This window comes from Equus quagga, chromosome 5, assembly GCF_021613505.1.
Source record: "Equus quagga isolate Etosha38 chromosome 5, UCLA_HA_Equagga_1.0, whole genome shotgun sequence".
Classification (NCBI taxonomy): domain Eukaryota; kingdom Metazoa; phylum Chordata; class Mammalia; order Perissodactyla; family Equidae; genus Equus; species Equus quagga.
Window position 1 is genome coordinate 49372509 of NC_060271.1, and position 21264 is coordinate 49393772.

General features: G+C 48.6%; 1 protein-coding gene across 2 annotated transcripts in view; it reads right to left on the bottom strand.

Annotated features, from left to right (window-relative positions):
• The window catches only part of SH3RF3 (SH3 domain containing ring finger 3), a 346149-nt gene that overhangs the window by 125220 nt on the left and 199665 nt on the right, over positions 1-21264 (bottom strand). For both annotated transcript variants that reach the window (XM_046663562.1, XM_046663563.1), the window contains exon 3: positions 7128-7223. In XM_046663562.1, coding sequence (XP_046519518.1) covers positions 7128-7223 — 96 coding nt within the window. The remainder of the gene's footprint in view (positions 1-7127; positions 7224-21264) is intronic.

The following is a 21264-nucleotide window of genomic DNA, read 5'->3' on the forward strand; positions in this document are numbered from 1 at the left end:
TCTGCCTTCCTGGCAGAGGCAGAGTGATGCACGCTGGACAGCACTCTTGGCCTCTTCTCTCATCCCCCCATCAGCTACCTGACTGCAGGGGCAGCAAGGCCTGACGCAGGACTTTTTAACTTTTTATAACAGACACAAAAGTAGAAAGAGGCACCCATCACTCAGCTTCAGCCACCAGCACCATTCTGCCATTCTCGACTCCTGCACCGCCTGCCCTCCTTCACTGTTTTTCTGGGGTGTTTCAAAGCAAATTGCAGAAACCACATAATTTCATCTGTGAACACTCTATATGCCTCCCTAACTGAGGGAGATCTTCACTGTCTCAGACCACCTGCACTGGCCAGGTGGAGCTAATCTATCAGAAGCCATAGGGCCTGGAGGTCATTCTCCTCTTTCCACTCTCCCAGCTCTGGCTCAGGAGCAATTCTAGGCAGGTGTCAGTTTTCAGTCTCGACTCTCTCTTGGGTTGGGAGGTCCCAAGGTCTATGCTGGAGGGTGAGGAACCAGCAAGTTCCCTTGTCCCAGATCTGATCTATATTCTCCTACTGAGATTTATTGATAATAAAGTTAATATTTCAATTTCCATCTCTCAGACACTCATCTTTTTCTCAGCTGGATCCAAGAACAGAGTATGAAGACTTACCTTGACTAAAACCCCAAAGATAACCCAGTAAATTCTCCTCCAAATTTACATATTTAAGAACATTAGCACAGGAACTGCATTGCAAATTTAGCAACAAGAAATACAAACAAGAGCAGAATTTAATCACACATTCATCCTCTTTCAAATACAAAAAGGTTTACGGAAGCATAAATTAACCGCCTGGTCTCGCTGTGCTGGGGGGTAGGGGTACTGGGCACCCAGGGATGCTGGGGCCTCTCCAGCCCAGTCTGCTGCTCAGAATCTGCCTTCCTTCCAGCAGACCAGTGACTGGTGCAGGCCCTTCCCACACTGAATCACTGATCCCACGCTCTGCCTGCAGTGTGGCAAGGGGCGCCCCTTTTCTGAAAGCTCGATCATTCCAGACAAGGATCCCTTCCCTACACAGTTAATGGATATTCATTCTACAAATCACCGTTTCCCTTCGCTCTGAACGAAAGGGAAGACTGCTCCAAACTTTTTTTTAAGGGTCAAAGCCTTCTTCCTCATTCATGTGATGGCCTCAAGAACAAAAGTCCAGCACAAAAATGCAATTTTGCAAGGAGACTCATGGCCTCTTGCTGCTGTCCACACAGCGAGGTGACTCGGAGGCACTGGATTGTGTAGGGTCTAAAGATAATATGAAAAGTGATGATAATTTCTAGCACATGGTCTGACTCTGTGCCAGGCACCGTTCTGTGCACTGCACTTGTTAATTTTATCCTCAGCAGAACCCAGTGAGGTGGGCGCGGTAATTACTCTAGAACACAGATGAGGACAATGAGGCACGGGATGAAAGTCTGGAGCCAGGTGGATTGGTGCCCGTGCTGGCTCCCCGCGCTATGCCAAGGCAGGGAGGGCCCTGGGCTGTCAGGAGACAGAGGAAGGCCATGTGGCTGGGGGCAGTGAGCAGGGCTGGGGCGCCAGGGTCGGACCCCTCCTCGTCAGTCGGCCGCAGACTCGAGCCTGCCGCGTAGGGCAGTGGTGGGGTTGGAGAGTTGGCCCAAGGAGCCACAGGCCTGTGGATGGTTCTTGGGGATCCCTGGTGGCACTCCACCCACACAGTCTCCAGGGGGAAATGAGCCAAAGACCCAGCTAGCCCACGGCCCTGCCTGCCACAGCCCCCACAGGGCACAGGCTTGCCAGACGTGGGACAGGCACTCAGAAAGTGGCTGTAGACACATTTGAAAATTCCTGCCAGGCATCTGGACTCCTCTCGACTGGGGACCCCACTGGATAGCAGGCCCCTGGAGAATGTCTGTTCAGCCCTCCACACAAGACCTGACCGCTCCCTCTGCAGCAGCAGCCAAGGCTGGACATCCTCAGAGCTCAGGCCCTTCTGTCTCCCGTGGGTCAGGTGCAAGGGTGAGGTAGCCTTCGCCACCACTGAAATTCTATTTGCTTGTATCCCAAAGCAATGGGCTTGACAAGCCACAGAGAGGAAGCCTGGACACTCGGATCTCCATGTCCAGCACTGGGGAGAACGGTGGAGTGGCCCATGTCTGTGGCAAACGTGGGACACCGTGTGCTCACACAGCCATGGTCACAGAAGGCAAGAGAAAGTCTCCATCTCCTGCTGTCCCCAGATCCCGGGGGGATCTGACTAAATCCACTGACGCGAGGGTGCTTTCTCTGAATTACCAGACGCTCACAGGTCACCAGCAGCTCTGCCAATTCGTCTGTGCCCCTATTTCCACTTCCCATTTCTGAGTCCAGCAGAGGCTGCCCCTGACCCACAGTCACCATGTGCTTCAGCCTCTCCCATCTCAAGCCAGCCCTGCCCGTGTGTGTGTGCAGGGGCACACGCACGCTGGGCTATGCAAGACCTCCCGAGTTCACAAGAGAAGTTTTCCCTGCAACGCTATATTTCCAGAAGAGCCCTGAGGCATTCCATGGCAGCAAGCCATGCCTCCTTCCAGGTCAAGAGAACTCCTCCCCACTTCAGTGCATGCCCATCCACACTGGGAAAGAGCCAGGCTGAGGTCAGGTGGCCAAGCCCCGGTGCACGGTGCCATCCCACTTGGGCTCCATATTTCTCACCTGCCAAATAGGGGGACAACTTCTCACCCATAACACCCTCTGAGAAGCTGTGCAAATAAAAGCAGACAGTGAGTGAACAGACCAGGAGCACAGTGTCAGCTCTCAGGGCACCCTAGTCGCTGAGGGGAGGGGAGACCTTCCCCCAGGGAACCACCACCGCCCTCTTCTCCCAAACCAGACCTGAGAGCGCCAAGAGCTCTCTCTGGCCCTGAGCAGGGCACTGCCCGGCAGAGCGGGCTGGCTGCTGCCGCCGGCCTTCCACACCCTCCACCACCCCTGCCTGTCGACACGCCACAGACTCGGGGCCATCTTAGGCACAGAGCGGCCGCCCTTCACCCTTGTCACCGGGACACGGAGGGGAAGTCGGGAAGGGGGACCCTCCTCAGACCCTCCTCCTTTTGCTGCCCAGGCAGAGGTGATGCGGGCTGTTTCTGCGCGTGGCAGGGCATGAGTGTCCATGAGGCTGTGCCCTACACGGCGCATCCCCGAGGTAGCCGGTCACACACAGCGATCACGCTGAGGAGCTAATCTGTAAAAGTCCCCCCCAGTAAACAAAGCACCACCGCAGCCCCCACTAACTTCGGGCTCTTTTTATTAACTGCTGGTGATCTAGCTCTCGGCATTACGCTGCTTGAACAACTGGTTTTCAGAGCGTGAGGGCAGAACCTGACATCTATGCTTACTACATTTCACCATTCTTTACAACTGCGGTTCCAGCCTATTACGTCTTTGGCATCTGAATTCTGGCCCCATGGAGAGGTTTTCCTACAGACAAGCATCATGGGCAAATCTGCTAATGTGCCTTCTAAGTCTGCATGCAAGTCCCTCCCGGGCCTCGGCAGGACGGGAGAGCACAGCCCTGCGTCCTGTCTCTGGACGGAGCTGACTCCCACCCATGCTGCTCAAGGACAGCGTGCAAGCAAGCTGCCGCTCCTATCACCAGCACTGGAATGCTGTGTCGCCTGTCTTGTTGACATTATCCAACTGCTAACTGCTCAGCTTAGGAAGCCGCAGCTGGGGCTGTCCTGCCTGCATGGACGGGGGCACACCTACCCTCAAAGAGCCCCCAGCCGCTGGGGGAGCCAAAATGAGCACTTGTGAGAAAACACTCTGGGATGCGAGGCCAAATGAAGCCCAAGCCCAGGAACCACACAAAGACATTCAACAGACGCCCGAACGGGCCAGCGAGGAGTCAGTCATTCAGCAAACATTTACGATAACGAAACAAAGCAGACAGCCCCTACGAGGAGCTGACCTCATGGCAGCCTGGTCTGTGCACTCTGTTACTGTCTTTAAGCCACATGACTACCCCGAGGCCCGTGTCACTGCCCTCGTTTGAGAGAGGAAACTGAGGCCCAGGAAAGTTAAGGAACTTGTCAAAGGTCACATGCCTAGTGTGTGGTGTTGGGTCCCACTGGGTCCACCTCTGAAGCCCACGATGCCCTGAGCTGTCCCATGGCCCACTCGTGGTCCTGCCACTGGGGCTGCCATTGCCCGTGAGGCACAGGCCCTGCTCTCAGGAACGGCAGACCCCAAGCATGCCATCTTGGAGCCCCATGGAAAAGGAGAATGGGGCTGGCTTGGCAAGACCTCCCGTTGGAGCACTCATGCTACAGGGTGGGGATGCCAAAGTTGGACCCAGCCAAGCCGTGGCAAGACTCGGGAATGACCGAACACCTCCTCTGTGTTCCCACAGTGCACTGACCCCGCCACTGGTCCACCACAGCCCTCACACACCAAGGAAGGGGCTCCCCCGTCCCCAGGCCTGCAGAATTCCCTCAGATGGAATCATTCTCACTCCTATTGGAACAGTGCCTTCTGAAAAACCAAAACGACTGCAATAATTCTGCCCTGTCAAGGACTGGAGACACAGAAGGAAGGCCCTGTCTTGCGTCTGGGTTTATTCCCCAAGGGCAAGAGCACCCCTTGCCTGCTCTTCTCTCTGTCCTGGGTAGACACCAGTGAGAGTGTCCTGCTCAGCAGTCCTCTGACGAATGGGCAGGAGTCAGTGACACATGCCATGAGTTCCCATGTGAAGACGGCTGCTGAACGGTGACTGCTCATAAAACCAGTGGGGAGAAAAGAACAAGGAGGCAGGTTCCAGGGCGCAGGACTGTGGGCTGGGAAGGAGGAAGAGGAGCTGGAAGGGCAGTGAGGAAAGTCAAGGCCCGGGCAGGAAAGGTGCACGGGGGTGGGGAGGATGAGGCGGCAGGTGCACACACAGATGCAGTGCCCATGACCAGTGGGCAGGTGGGTACCTGGGGGAGAGGATGATTTCCACAGTACACCAGGAAGTATGGACATTTCTGGAGACAGCACTGCCTTCTCAGGATACAGGCCACCAGCAGCGGAGGGTCAGGCCAGCTCCAGGCCAGTTTTAGTCCATTTGTCCCACTGTGCCTGCCCAGAAAGCCCAGGGTGAAGAAATAGCCCCAGGTGGAAGAGGACTATACGGTCTGCAGCGCAAAAGTTCTCGTCCACTTCTTACAGATCCACTGCAGTCCATCAAGCATCAGGCCTGAACTGACTGGTGGGGAGCCCAGGTGGGGCGGAAGTCCCCGCTGCCCCACAGGACCCCAGTCGGATGCCTGCCCACAAACCTGCACCCTGTACACGCTTCAAACCCCAGCTGAATGGGCTGGAGGAGAGCTCTCTGTCAGTCAGTCCTGCAGGAGCACGGGTCCACCACATTCCTTCAGGAGCACCAGCCCCATCTCTTGGCATAAAGTACACTCCAAACTGTGCCATCTGCCTGAGTGGCATCCGGAGAAGGAAGCCCCAGGCTCCCTCGTGGCACCAGTCTAGCTCGGGTTCCAAGCCTGCAGAAGACCCCAGCTCTGACCACTCTGATCTCACACACCTGCTCGGCCTCAAAGAGGACAACAGTCTGGGCTAACTTTCCAACCCACCAGGACACACCCTAAGGCTATGTACGAGGCAAGAGTCACAGTGGCCTTTTGTTCCATATTTCAAGCACCTCAAAAGGGAATCGATATAAAAACAGTGAAAAACGGTCCTCAGCAATCCCCGTTTGGGGCTTCTGGTGTCACTGGTTGTTGCAGAGAACCCAGGAGTCTGTTTCTGAGCATCTGAGGTGGCACTGTGGCTGCGGCCAGGGCTCCTAGGGCGATGGTGTGGGGCTAGGCACTGCACAGGCTGCAGCCCTGCCCAGGAAGGTGCAGGACAAGGAGGAGTGACACCCCTGCCATGGCTCCTGGGAGGAGGGCCAGGCCCCTGAGCCTCAAGGGCCACAGGGCTGTCCTATCTGAGGAAACATACAGGGTGTAAGGAGGCTGTGCTCAGAGCAGAGGTGGCCCTGTGAGGGCCAGTATGGGGCACAAAAGGCCACAGAGCCAGAGAGATGAAGGAGACGCCCTACATCCTGGAGGGAAGAGTATTCGAAAGGCACATCTCCAGTGGCTAGGCAATCAACCCTGGGAAGGCACAGATGGGCAACTTGCCAGTGACTTTGCGTATGACTGCGGAACCAAGGAGAGCTGTCAGAAGCCCAGCTGGTTGGTTTCCCAGCCCTGCGCCCACAGTCTTGGCCTCCCTGATGATGCCTGACCCTCCTCCAGAGAAGGGGGTAGCTGATGGGCCTGACTCAGCCATCAGCAAGGGGTGGATGCTACTGTTACCTGCCTTGGGGTTCCCTATAACATTTTTCCCTAGCTTCCTAAATTGCAGTGTAAAAAAAAGTGCACCAATGTTAACTGGACACCATTTTACAGCTGCTACAACTGTGTAGCCACTCCCCAAACTAAGATCTAAAACACCTCCACATCCCAGAAGCCTCCTTGCCTCTTCCAGTCAATCTGCCCTCGAAGGCACCGCTGCTCTGACGTCTATTACCCCGAGGTAGTCGGGCCTGCTTTGGAACTTCCTTTAAAAAAATCCTACAGCATATGCTCTTTTGTGTCTGGCTTCTTTCAAAAATCTAGAAAACGTAGTAATCTTTTGTTCATTTTCACTGCTGGGTAGCAGTCCATCATATGGACATACCACACTTTATCCATTCCACAGTTGATGGACATTTGAACTGCTTCCAGCCTGGGGCCATCATAATCAAGTTTCCGTGAACATTCTCATGTATGTCTTTGAGTATCCCTGTAACAGTCTGCCTGGGAAAAAGTTCCATTGGCTAAAAATGTCTAGGAGCTCAGTTTTTTGACTTCTAGATTGCACGGCAAGTGGTATTCATGCATCAAGTTCTCGGATCTTAAGCAGCAGGATGAAGAACACCCCCTGGGAGCTGAAGCAAACGCACAAATGGAAGCTTACAAAGTGTTCTGGAAACCGTGCATCTTACAAGTCTATCCGACCTTAGACTATTGTGAAGTAGCTTCCTTCTCTCTTAGAAAAGGAGGCTCCAAGCTCAGGTCATCCCTGGACTAGTGAAACAAACCCCAGGGTGAAAGCAGCAGCGGGCGTGGCAGCATGGCCTTACCTCCACGTACAAGAGGGGGAAAATCCCAACCTTGTCCCCCAGCATTCCTTCTGCCCAGTTGTCATCCACTCTTCTGATCACGGTCAGGACTTCGTCCTGGAATTGCCGGAGCCACCATGTACACAAGCACGGGGACATGCACACAACAAAAAAGAGAACAAGAGACCGTTAGTATTGTTGAGGCTAAGAAAAGACTCCAAGCAGTGATTCAAAGAATGGTTAGTACTCATTGCGAGGTGTGACATGAAAACAGTCAACCCTGACACCTTCCCTAGGGTCTCTCTTTCTCTCTTGCGTAGTGATTACAGCTGCAAAGATTCCCTGAATGGAAAAGTGGGGCAATCTACAATATAGTTAGTATTTTAAAATTCACGTCCCCATTGTTTATTTAATGAAATAAAATATTTTGAATATATAAATTCAGCTAAGTGTAAAACATTTTAAGTTTCTGACTCCATTAAAGAACATTTTTAATGACCCAATCAAACTATATTTATTTAGAGTCATGGGTACATAAAGCTTTGAATAACCCTCTTAAATTCTATGGCATGCCAGACAATACCAAGGATAAAGCACAGAGTGGAAACGGAAGGAGAAAGGAAGAGGCCAGAAGCAAGGAGGAAGACTGACAGACAGGCAGCTGGTGAGGAAGGACAGACCCAGGATGCCTTCACAGGTGCCAGGAGCTGCAGTGACAAATGGCTGGGGGTGTGGAAGGGAAGGTGGGAGAGAGAAAGGACTGAGAACTGATGGAGAACAAAAGAGGGAAATGACTAGGAGGAAGCCCGGGGGAGAGAGAGACAACACAGCCTGCAGCAGGGTCATGAGGGCCAAACAGGGACGCCATGGGCAAAACTGGTACGGACACCAGGGCTCTCTGGCTGGCCTGCGATCCCTCTCCAGTAACACTCTTCCTTCAGTACACAGGGTGTGCAGGGGAGCCCCCCAGGACAGTCTCCCTAACCATCTGTCACCCCCACCACGCCACGTCAAAACCTCCCTGTCATCTGCGCCTCAAGAATCTGCTAGGAGACCAGCTGGCCCATCTGGGACTCTAATGGGCTGAGGAGCTGATGGCCAAGAGCGGCCTAATGGAGGAACACCTACTGGATTTGAATGTACCATGTCTTCCCAATGAGGCTTCAAAACTTTAATGTGAAGCAATAACCTGGGATGTGTAGGCCTCTCCCAGGGTCAGAGGAACGTTTTAGGGCAGCAGACTTCATGAAATCATCAGAGAAGATGCTTCACCATGAGCAGTGGAGCACACAGTTTTGGGGTGTTCATATAGGGCGAGATAGAATGATCTAATGGGAACTGGATAAGCCTTTCAGAGAGCAGAGAGGGAAAAGCAAGGACAAGCACCCGCGCTGGGAAGTCCCACCTAGGTCTCTCCCAACCTCTCCTCTCCAAGGAGCAGAGTGGAGTTGAAGGGCAATCACATCCCTTGTTTGCTCTGTCCTCAACTCCAGTTTCCCGCTGTACAGGATAACAAATAACAAAATGATTTCTGACTTTTCGCAATTGATAGAGGCCAGAAAAATGCAACATAAGGGAATCCTACCATTTCACATATTACAGGGTAGTTGGTTCTTGGGCTACGGGATAATATTGACAAGGGTTTCCCTCTAGCAAACCCTCAGCCATTAGAGTGTGAGAGCTTTTCTGATAACCATTAGGGCGAAAGTGGCCGACAGGCTTGAGGAGAGATACACAGAGCATGCCCCTTATTCCTACACCTTGCTCACCTCACAAGATCACAACCAGGAGAGCCCTGAGCCCATGAAGAACTCAATTCAGATTTAGCCAAAGACGCCTAAGACTTCACTGATCACACAAAGGGAGAGGCAATGGTGGGGTTCCTACAAGCCAGAGTTTTTGCAACAGCAAAAGAACATACACGAAAATTTAATTCTGTAAACTTAAAAAGAAGAAAATGTCAGATTAATTTTGGTAAAAAAATAAAGAGAGAAAATGCCCTAATATGCATACAATTATTTAACACTGGTCTAGAAATTAGAGCCAAAGAAATAAGAGAAGATAAAACAAGAAGTATGAATATTGGAAAGAAGGGTATACAATTTTCTATCTAGAAAATTAGAGTATCCACTAAAAAACTAGAATAAGTAAGAACTTGAGCAAGGCTGCAATTTTTAAAAGAAATACATAAAAGTCATTGGTTTTCTTATCTACCAGAAATAATCAGTTAGAAATTGTGATTAAAATTGGTTAACCATTAAAAAAACTAAAGTTAGTTCCCTAATTCACTGTATATGCCAAAACTAATTCCATAAGGATTAAAGATTTAAATGTCAGGGAAAAAATCTTTGATAATCCAAGAAGAAAATACGAATAGATATTTAATCTTGAGCTGGGGAAGGTCTTTTGATGTATGATAACAAAAATTTGGCTACAGAAAAACTAAATTCTCTATGATAAAAACAGCAGAAACAAAACAAAAGGGCAAATAAATCAGAAAAATACTTGCAGGATACATGAGAGTCCTTACTATATAAGGGCTTAAAGACACAGGAGGAGAAAAAGACAAAGATCTTAAAAGAAAAGTAGGCTGAGGGCAAAACCCAGACAACTCACAAAAGAAGAAAAGCAAATTGCCCTTAAACACATTTAAAAATGTTATACCTGACTAGCAGTTAAAGAAATAGAATTTTAAACAAGAAGATTCCTTTTTTCCTTCTTTGTTCTTTTTTGCCATCAAATTAGCAAAGATGAACATATAGCCAACCCACAGTGCTGGCAGCATGCAGGGAACGGGCATGCTATTTTTGGTGGAGGTATAAATTTATGGCAGGCAGTTTGGCAATTCCTATCAAACATCAGAGCCCAGACACCCACAGATCTAACAATGCCACTTCCAGGGACTCCATTCTAAGGAATCCAAGAGATGCAAAACAATTGAGCTCTGAGGATGTTCACTACAGTATTTGCTCAACTAGAGAAAAACTAGAGGCAAATGCACAGCAAAGGAGGATTGGTTAAATAACTTATGTATTGTCCACCAATACCACACCCAACTCCAGTCCACTCCAGCCATCCTGTCCTACCTAAGGAGGAGGGGGAAAATGGAGAAGCGCATGTGGACTTCACAAGCTAGAAGAACAGTCTCCTTAGAAGACTGAGAGCTAATCACAGGATCACAGGACTGCGGAATGCTTGCCTTCCCCCAACAACTTATAATCACATTGCTAAAGGCCTATTCACAGCAGTTCCTTTTACCTGGTACATCATGTCCAGTTATCAAAAAAAATTAATAGACATACCAAAAGGCAAAAACAGTTTGAAGAGACAGCAAGTTGCAGAACCAGACTCAGATACAGTAGGGATGTTGGAATTATCAGACTGGGAATTTAAAACAACTGTGATTAGTATGCTAAGGGCACTGATGGATTAAGTAGACAGCATGCAGGAACAGACGGGCAATGTAAGCAGAGAGATGGAAAGTCTAAGAAAGAACCAAAAAGTAATGATATCACAGAGATCAAAACCACTATAACTTAAATGAAGAGTGTCTTCAATGGACTTATTAGTATACTGGATACGGCTGAGGAAGAATCTCTGAGCTAAAGGATATCTCAATAGAAACCTTCAAAATGAAAAAGCAAAGAGAGCAAAGACTGAAAAAAGAAACAAAACAGACTGTCCAAGGACTGTGGGACAACTATAAAAGGTGAACCATACATACAATGGGAATACTAGAAGGAGAAGAAAGAAAGGAAGAGAAGAAATATTTGACACAATAATGACTGAGAATTTCCCCTAAATTAAGGTCAGACACCAAACCATAGATCCAGGAAGCTCAGAGAATACCAAGGAAAATAAATGCCAAAAAATCTACACCTAGGCACATCATTTTCAGACTACAGAAAAATCAAAGGTAAACAAAAAATACTGAAAGAAGCTAGAAGAAAAAATTACCTTACCTATAGATGAGCAAGGAAAAGAATTACACCCAATTTCTGAGAAATCAAGCAGGCAAGAAGAGAGTGAAGTGAAATAAAGTGTTTGGAGAAAAAAAACACCAACCTAGAATTCTATATATACCCTAAAAAATTATCTTTCAATAGTGAGGGAGAAATAAAGATTTTCTCAGACAAACAAAATTGAGGGAATTTCTTGCCAGTTGACCTGCATTGTGAGAAATGTTAAAAGTTCTTTAGAGAGAAAGAAAATGATATAGGTCAAAAACTAGAATCTACATAAGGAAAGAAAGAACATCAAATAAGGAGTACATGAAGGTAAAACAAAAACTTTTATTTTTCTTATTCTTAGTTGATCTAACAGATAACAGTTTGTTCAAAATAATAATAGCAACAGTGTAATCACATATGTATGCTTATGCATATATCATATATTATATATGTATGCTTATGTATGTTTATATACAAGTGAAATGAATGACAGCAATGATACAAGGGATAGGAGGAAAGTGTTATTTTGTTATTATAAGGTACTTGCACTACCCATGAAACAGTACAGTGTTATGTGAAAGTGGACTTGGATCAGCTGTAAATGTATACTGCAAATTCTAGGAGAGCCACTAAAATTATCTAAAACGAGGTATAACTGATATGCTAGGAAAGGAGAGAAAATGGAATTATATAAAATGTTCAGTCAAACTACAAAAGGCAAAAAAAGAATGGAAGACAAAAATAGGAATAAAAATCAAGGGCAATAAATAGAAAACAGAAACAAATATGGTAAATACTAATCTAAGAATATCAATAATCACTTTGTATGTCAATGGTCTAAATGCACAAAATAAAAGACAAGATTGTAATAATAGATCAAAAAACAAGACCAACTATATGTTGTCTACAAGAAATATGCTTTAAATATAAAGACACAGAGTAAAAGTAAATGCATGGAGAAAGATATACTATGCTAACCCTAATCAAAAGAAAGTGGACATAGTTATATTAATTTTGGACAGAGCAGAATTCAGAGCAAGGGACATGGTCAAGGATAAAGAGGAACATTACATGATAAAGGGGTCAATTCTCCAAGAAAACATAATAATCCTTAATGTGTATGTGCCTAACAACAGAGAATATGTGAGGCAAGACTAACAGAACTCCAAGGAGAACAGATGGATCCACCATTACAGCTGGAGACGGTGAACAACACCGTCAAGCAACTGAATATATTGACATCCATAGACTACTTCATCCGAGAACAGCAGAACACACATTCTTCTCAAGCTCACACAAATGTTCACTAAGACAGATCACAGTTTGGGCCATAAAACACACTTTAACAAAGTTAAAAGGATAGAAACTATGCAATGTCTGCTCTCGCACTACAACAGAATTAAACTAGAAACCAATTCAAAAAAGCAGAAAAATCCCCAAGTACTTGGAAATTAAACAACATGACTCTCAATAACACTTGATTCAAAGAAGAAATATCAAGAGGAATTTTTAAATATTTTGAAATAAATGAAAATAGAAACACATCTTATCAAAATTTGTGGGCTGCAGTGAAAATAGTGCTTAAAAAAATTCATAACACTGGACGCATATATTAGAAAAGAAGAAAGACCTAAAATCACTAATCTAAGCTTCCAATTTATGAAACTAGAAAAAGAACAAATTAGATTCAAAGTAAGCAGAAGAAAATAAATAATAGAAATCAGAGCAGAAATCAATCAAATTGAAAACAAGAAACAAGACCAAAAGCTTGTTATTTGAAAAGATCAATGAAATTGATAAGCCCCTAGCCAGCTTAACCAAGAAAAAAATAGAGGGGACACAAATTATTAATATCAGGAATGTAACAGGGGACATTACTACAATTCAATGGATATTAAAAAGGTATTAAAGGAACACTATGAACAACTATGCCCATAAACTTGATAATCTACATGTAATGGACCAATTCCTTGAAAGACATCATCTGCCAAAAATCACACAAGAAGAAACAGACCATCTGAATAGGCCTATGTTTATTAAAGAAACTGAATCAATAATTAATAAACCTCCTAGGCAGAAAGCCCCAGACGCAGATGGGTTCACTGGAGAATTCTACCAAACACTTAAGGAAGAAATTATACCGAATTCTCTAACAATCTCTTCCAGAAGTTAAAAGCAGAGGGACTACTTCCTAACTCATTCCATGAGGCCAGCATGACACTAATACTAAAACCAGACAAAGACACGGTGGGCAAAGAAAACTGCAGAGCAATCTCTCATGACCATACATGCAAAAATCCTCAACAAGAAATGAGCAAATTGAATCCAACAAGGTATACAAAGAATTGTACAGTTTGACCAACTGGAATTTATCCGGGTATGCAAGGCTGGTTCAACATTCACAAATTAACGCAACATATCACATCAGTAGCTAAAGAATAAAAATCCCATGATTGTATCAATAGATACAGAAAAAGCATTTGACAAAATCAAACACCCTTTCATGATAAAAAATAAAACTCTCAGTAAACTAGGAATAGAGGGAAACTTCCTCAACTTGATAAAGAACATCTACAAAAGACCTACAACTAACCTCATATTTATTGGTGAGAAAGGTGAAGCTTTCCCACTAAGATCAGGAACAAGGCAAGGATTCTCCCTCTAACTACAGCTTCTCAACAACATACTGGAGTCCTATCTAATGCAATAAGAAAAGAAAATATATACCAATTTGGAAGGAAAAAGATAAAACAGCCTTTGTTTGCAGATGACATGATTGTCTATGTAGAAAATCTGAAAGAATCAACAAAAAAACTACTGGAACTAGTAAGTGATCATAACAAGGTTGTAAGATACAAAAGTCAAACACTTTCCTATATATCAGCAATGAACAAGTAGAATTTGACATTAAAACACAATACCATTTGCATTAGTACCCCAAAGATGAAATACTTAGGTATAAATCTAATAAAATAAGTACAAGATCTATATGAGGAAAACTACAAAACTCTGATGAATGAAGAAATCAAAGAAGAATGAAATAAACGGAGAGATGTTCCATCTTCATGGACAGGAAGACAATATTGTCAAGATGTCAGTTTGTCCCAACTTGATCTATGGATTCAATGCAATTATGATCAAAATCCCAGCAAGTTATTTTGCGGATACTGACGAATTGGTTCTAAAGTTTATACAGAAAGGCAAAAGACCAGAAAAACCACCACGATAGTGAAGGAGAGGAACAAAGACTGACACTCTCCAACTTCAAGACTTACTCTAAAGCTACGGTACTGAAGATAGTGTGGTATTGGCGATAAAATATAAAATCATATATACTGACCACAAAAACATATTATGCATGATCCATTAATTTAAAGTTCAAGAACAGACACAACTCATCTATGGTATTAAAAGACGTGGGAGGAGAGAAGGTTGGGGGGACTGGGGCATGATATCTCACCATTTCTCCACTGGGTAGTGATTATAAGAATATATTCTTTTCATTCATCAAGTTGCATAATCTTGATTAGTGGACTTGGTCTATTACACAGTACTTAAATAAAAAGGTTTTTTTTTTTTTTTAAAGAAAAAACGGTCATAGTCTATCAGGTGTGGACTAGTCATGCGCACCTTGAATGTAGCATTTGGTCTTAACAAACCTCCAAAGGGACATCACATACTGAGGAAGCCAACCATTACGTAAACAGTCTGCATCAAGTCTCAGAAAGCTAGAGGAGAAAGTGGGATCGCTGAGCCTGAGAAATGTGTGTGTGTGTGTGCGCGCGCACATCCATGCACACGTGCACAGGGGGTTGGGGAGGTATGATTATTGTCTTCGAGCTTTGGCTTCTTTACCACACTGAAGAGCTGGGCTCATTCTGGGTCACCCAGAATTAGCACCGAGGGCTCTGAGTTACTAAGAAGCAGACACAGTTGCACATAAGGGAGAGCTGTCCAGAAACAGGCCGCCACCTCTTAGGCCAAGGAATTTGTCATCACTCCAAGTGTTAAGCAGTGCAAACCTGTTCCTCATCCAGTCACCAATGTGAGCATCCCTAAGTGCCAGGCATGAGAAGGAGACTGTCCCTTCTGAAGAAGAGCTCAGCGCTTGGCGGGGGAGACCTCGTAGTAAAGATATGGACATCACCCGATGTAACGTAAGTTCAGTAAAATCCCACCACAATGCAGTAAGTGGGATCTGAAATGCAGTCATGTCAAATGTGACGTTAGCGAAATGAGAGGTGGAGCCTGCACAGCCCCATCTGCCTATCAGATGCAAATCCAATGGAGTCCTAGCCCTGGTTTGCTGGCACCTGGTGGCAGGTGTCTGTTCTGCCTCAAACACTGACAGGGGCAGTTCCGGGTCTCACGGCTGCCTGGGATTTCAGGACAGTAGCAGGATCCAAAACTGCTGGGAGAATGCTAGATGCAGGAAGCCAGTCACTCTCCACACACACAATAAAGAACGAACTCTGCCTAAGAGTGCTGAGGAACGTTTCCCACGGTGCTGCCTATGACCCAAACTCACACAACGGAGACAGCCCCCAACGAGGAACACACAAGTGCTGGGCTAGGCAGAAACTCATGACTTCTCTCGCCACCAACGCAGGACTAGGAAAAGAGCGACCACTTTTCACAGTTGGATCGCATCAGGTCTCTGATGTGATGTCATATTTTACAGCCTGGAGCCAGTGCTTGCAGAAGGACAAGGAAAGGGAAAACGCCTGCTCTGGGGCCTCCCTGGAACGCGGAGAAGTCCTCTCTCCTGAAACACTGACTGGGCCTTACATTTGACAATGGCAAGACTGCCGTGCATGGGTGGAGGCAAGTTTCAGTTGCTGCTTCATAGAGAACTTGCCCCCTTCATGTCACACTCAATGTGGCGGGCTGCCTGTAGCCTCAGAACAAAGCCATGCTGAGTGGGATGTGCAAGCAATCATCGTGTGCTTGGCCTCTGTAGTGCTGTGCTTTGCGTCACAGGTCAGCAAACCTTTCTAGAAAGGGCCACAGAGTCAACATTTCAGGATTTGCTGGCCATCATGTCTCTGCCATGTACTCAACTCTGCAGTTTTGGGGTGAAAGCAACCAGACACGACAAGTAAATGAAGGAGCCTGGGCTGTGTGCCAAGAAAACTATACTTACAAGAACAGTAGCAGGTGGACAGAATTCGGCCTGCGAGCCCCAGTTTATCACCCTTGCTTGATGTAGAGGAGTAAACACAATCTGACCAGACACCAAAGACACCACTGATGGTCAGATGGACACACAAGTTTCTGGGCCAATATGGCAACATTTGAGGATTTTATGAATGAGCGTTGTTTCCACAACGTCACTTCACTTTCAGACGCACGACTCAATTTCACTTACAGGTTTCACATAAGGTGCTCGTTACTTGCTGTGGGTCAGTAGACTTCCATATGCTCTTTTCCCTGTTCCCTGAAACATCCAAGCTTTGAAAATACACCAAATGCCGTTGCCGTATGGCAGTGGCTCTCCTTTGTATTCCGGTGGTCTCAGGGTGGTCCTAATGATTGTAAGTCTGCACAACGTCGTTATTAAAAAACCACATTGCCTTTCTTCCCAAGGCTCAGTGGGTAATGCCTTTGCAAAGGATTCAGGCCCCGTGGTAGGCCCACCCCCAGAGGGGGCCTCTAACTGCATTTTAATTCATCTGCCTAACTCTCCTAAAGTTTGCGCATTCGCTTCTACCAGGGAAAGAGTAAAGCTGCAACCAGATGGGCTCCATGAGGAAGAAAGGCTGCAGCATAGTGCACTGAGGCTCTGCCTCCGGACTCTTGGAGGCTGGAATGTGGTGTCCCGGCAGAAGCCCTCTGGATGCCACTAAAGGTGCTGGCTGAGCGTACCGCCCTTCACTGCCACTTTAAAGGTACATTCAGTAAAGGTCAGAGCTCACACCTCAGGGGCTCAGCCTGAGACGCCAGGCTCACCGAAACCCTGGAGAGCTCACTCGCCTAGTAGCTCTGGATAAACCAATCTCTGGGGCCTAAGATTTCACTCTCCTAAATCAGCTGTGGGGCAACAACACATAGAAAACCCCTAGAAATAGCCCCTGAAGGGCCAGGAAGAGGGAGGCAACGGCTCCGCCAGAGAGCACTCCAGCTCCTCCTCTGTCCCCTTCCACTTGCACTCAAGGGTTCCGAGAGGTCATAACGTCCCAGAGACCAGAGGTGCCCCTTTGGAAACTCGGCTCATGGGCTTGCCCTTCAGCTCTGGCTCCTGCTGGGCTGGGCCACGGCCATGGCAGCCACCTGTGGCGGCATGCCTGGGGACCCGGCCCGTCACCAGCAGCGTCCATTGTCAGAATGCACGCCAGCCACAGACAGAGCCCAAGTCACTGTTTCACAGAAAGAAGGGACCATTAAAAAGGGAAAAGCTCAAAAACTCCCTCAACCTTTTGTAGCAGAAATAACACAAATTGTTCCTGATAGCTGTCGGCAGGCCCAGGTGAGGCTCTAAAGGACTCCGCGACCTGAAGGCCCTGCTGCCCTGCCGAGGCCTCAGCTGTCAGGACTCTCCTGAGCCCTGCCAAGGCCTCAGCTGTCAGGACTCTCCTGAGCCCGGGGGGCTTTCTCCCATCTTCCTGTCTCATCACGTAGTCTCAACTCCAGGGGTTGCCAGAGGCATGGAACCAGCAAAGAGAGCAACACTGCATGAGGGAGATGCAGAGGCTCAGAGCAGCTCAGGGCTGCGGGAACCTGCAGCCACAGGGTGGGCCCCTGTGAAAGTGGAGAGGTCAAAGGTCAGGTGTCACAACCTCCCCCACTACACAGCCTGCAGCAGGCATGGCTCGGTGCTGGGATAATGCCAGTCCTGGCCACCCTCTGTGGGCTGCGAGCACTTGAGGGCGGGACTCTGCTGGCCACTGTCCTTGGCACTGAGCCTGGCACCTGGAACACGGCCTTGGGCTGACATGTGTCTGAAGAGTGGATGAACGGGACAAGGAGGCCGGGTGAGCATGAACTGATGCTCCCTGCAGCAAGGCAGAGCGCCCGCACCGGCTTCACCGTCCACTACGGATTCAAAGTCCTATGTGCCCTGCACTGTCCCATGCCGGGGACAGGCAGTGAGTAGATGACTGAGGATCCTGCCCTCAGGGAGCCTGCACTCCAGCCAGGAGAGGTGACAATGTTCTGTCAATACAAGTACATACCTTCTTGGGAGGAGAAAATGGGATGTGGAGTGCTGGGTAGGCAGGGCTCCATCACAGGGGCATCGGGCTGCCCTGAGGGCCTGCAGACAGGTAGGGAGGGCATCCAGGCTGTGGGCCGGCTGCAGACGCCCTGGCGGAGCCAGCAGACTCACCTGGACAGGAGAGGCCAGGAGGCCAGTGTGGCTGGGAGCGGAGTGAGCCCGGGGTGAGCGGGGGAAATCAGCTGGGGAGGGAGGCAGGGGCAGGTCGGGGGAGTCTTGTTGGCAGCACAGACTTTGGTGTCAACTCTGGGGAAGAGGAGAAGCCAGTGGGGGCCCTGAGCAGAGGTGGGCACCCCTGACACAGGGTAACAGGCTTGCTTGCTCCAGCTGCTAAGGGGAGAACAGGTGGGGGCGCCCACAGCGAGCCAGGGGACAGCGGGGTGGGGCACACAAGGTGTGGGGCCTGTCCTGAGAGAAGAGCTCACATTCTGGGAAGGCTTGAAAATCTTTCCTGACAAAGCTTCAGACATATTCCAAGCTTTCCTGCAAATCAAAATGACTCCCTGTACAGATTCCCTGACCTCTACCTTGACGTCAAAGAAGGGGGTGGGCAAGGACACACCTCAGCAGCCCCTCAGGCTGCCTCTACTCCTGCCACCTCCTCTCTGTCTCCAAGCTGATCATCTTAGTAAAGCGCCTCCTCCACACAGGCCCAGTGGGCACTCAGGGGGCTGCAGGGTTGCTGCCCAATTTGAAGGAGGGGTCCTGATCCACGAGCCAAGAAAGTGACTGGGTTTCTCTGGTGTGTTTGAAACCAGGAGCTGACTTGGTTTAACTACACTCAGCTAGTTGTCTGTCTGCAGTGGAAGCAGATAGAGAACGCGTCATAAAGCCCCCGTGGACGACGTCTCCCATGCCTGGGTCTCCATGGTAACCGGAGCTTCAGTTTTTTGGGAACTGAGAGGCCACCCCTTGTCCCATCAGGCTGGTTAAGACCACCAACTCATCAACTGGGCCTGCAAGGATGACTGATAGGTGACCTTTGATGTCAGAGGGCCGAAAACTCCACCCGCAGAGCATGGTAACGCCGCTATTTTGTGAACATGTGTCCCGTGAAGAGCCATGAAGCTTGAGCACGCTTGCGCAGATCACCAGTTACCTCACTTCTCCTCACCTCCAAGCATCGTTCCCACACTGAGACCACCCCGCCCCTTTATTCCATAAATATCCCTAATCCCTATTTTGGGGGGATGTAGATCTGAGATTTGTTCTCCTGCCTCCTTACTTGGCTGTCTTGTGAATTAAATCCTCTCTCTGCAGCAAATGCGTCATTTCAGCGATTGGCATAATCGTGCAGCAGGCAAAACGAACCTGGTTCGGACAGTGGCCAGTAGTTGACTGGTTCAGTAACCAGTTTTTCATGGTTTACCTGAACAGAATACAGAGCTCAGAAGGAGAGAATGTTTAAGAGCCGCCCCGCTCTCCTTGGGCTCATTCCACTTTGGTCCATGGTCACAAAGTTCTCGAGTCTTGAAGGTGCTCCCAACTGCCATCAGGAAGAAGCAGAGATGACAGCACAGGCCTGGGTGCCCAGAGACAGGGACAGCAGCCTTGACACGGGCTGAGTGGATTCCACACCCCTGGGCAAGTCCCTCCAAGATTTAGCCACCAGGAAGATAGGGTATAGAGGACCAGCCCTAGGAATTCTCAGCTCTCCACATGGGGTGTGCCTTAGGAAGGCTGTCTGTCCTCCTGTGAGCATTCTGGGCTGACATGAAGAGTGGGACGTGTCAGAGGGAACTGTGGCTCCTCCTGAAGCAGGAGGAGAGCACACGGCAGAAAGCAAGGATTGGGTGAATATCTGGTTCTCTAAATGCCTTTGCTCACTGAATCCTACTGTCAACTCCATTTTCTAGTTAAAAAAGAGAGTCCAAGAGTAAGAAAATGTCCCAAAGCCACCACATAATAATACAAATACTCTGGAGCCTAACCTCTGTCCACATTTTATCTAAGCCTGTCCCTGGATCAGAAGAACATAGTGTGGGGTTAATGCTGGATTCACTCACAGAGGAGAGCAAGGATGGTGAATTTTGGGAAACGATGACTAAGCTCTCAGCAGCGTGAGAGGATCACGTGGAAGGAGAAAGTCTGACTAGATCAGGACAAGCGGCGACAGTGTTTTCAAAGGGTTTCGCCAACTCAAAGCGTCCGTTTGGCCCTGGAGGGTTGGGGCGAGGATGGGAGAGTGTGAGATGAGGACTAAAAAGCAGCTGTCCCTGTGTCCACAAGGCCTGTGGCTTCCCCATGTGCAAGGACGGTGGGGACTCAGGCCAACGTGGTGAGCCTCGGGTCCACGAGTGATTCTGTGACTGGCTAGGTGCTGCCTGAGACAATCTCACAGCCTCTGAGGGCTCCTGAGCCAGAGAGAGTGAACTCACTAGAGGGCAGCCCCAGGCCCTTTACATGCAACACAGGCCCCTGGCAAGGGGATGGAATCGTTCTCATTAACTGAAAGTTATATGGTCGGGGCTCCACAAATATTTGCTGAGACTTGTAGTTGAGCGAAAATAAGATAACATGGAGTAAGCCACCACACAAGGCATGGAGCTCGAGGCTTCTCTTGATGCCGAACCCTCAGCTCGGCTCTGGACTTGGGTCACCTAGCCCTCGGCCCCCGGGGGAGGGATGAGTGTCCTGCCTGGGAAGATGAGGAGCCAGTGGCCCAGCAAGGGCAAGTGTTCTCCTCAGGTCACACGTGGGATCCCGAACTGCCAGGCCCTGCAGCACCGTGCCTCCAAACCCAGCCCTCCCCCAACGCGGAGGCCATGGAGAGCTGGGGGAGCTGGGGGAGCTGGGGGAGCTGGGGGAGCTGGGAGAGCTGGGAGGGCTGGGAGAGGTGGGAGAGCTGGGAGAGCTGGGAGAGCTGGGAGGGCTGGGAGAGCTGGGAGAGCTGGGAGAGCTGGGAGAGCTGGGAGAGCTGGGAGGGCTGGGAGGGCTGGTAGTGGAGAGCTGGGAGTGGAGAGCTGGGAGGGCTGGGAGAGGTGGGAGAGCTGGG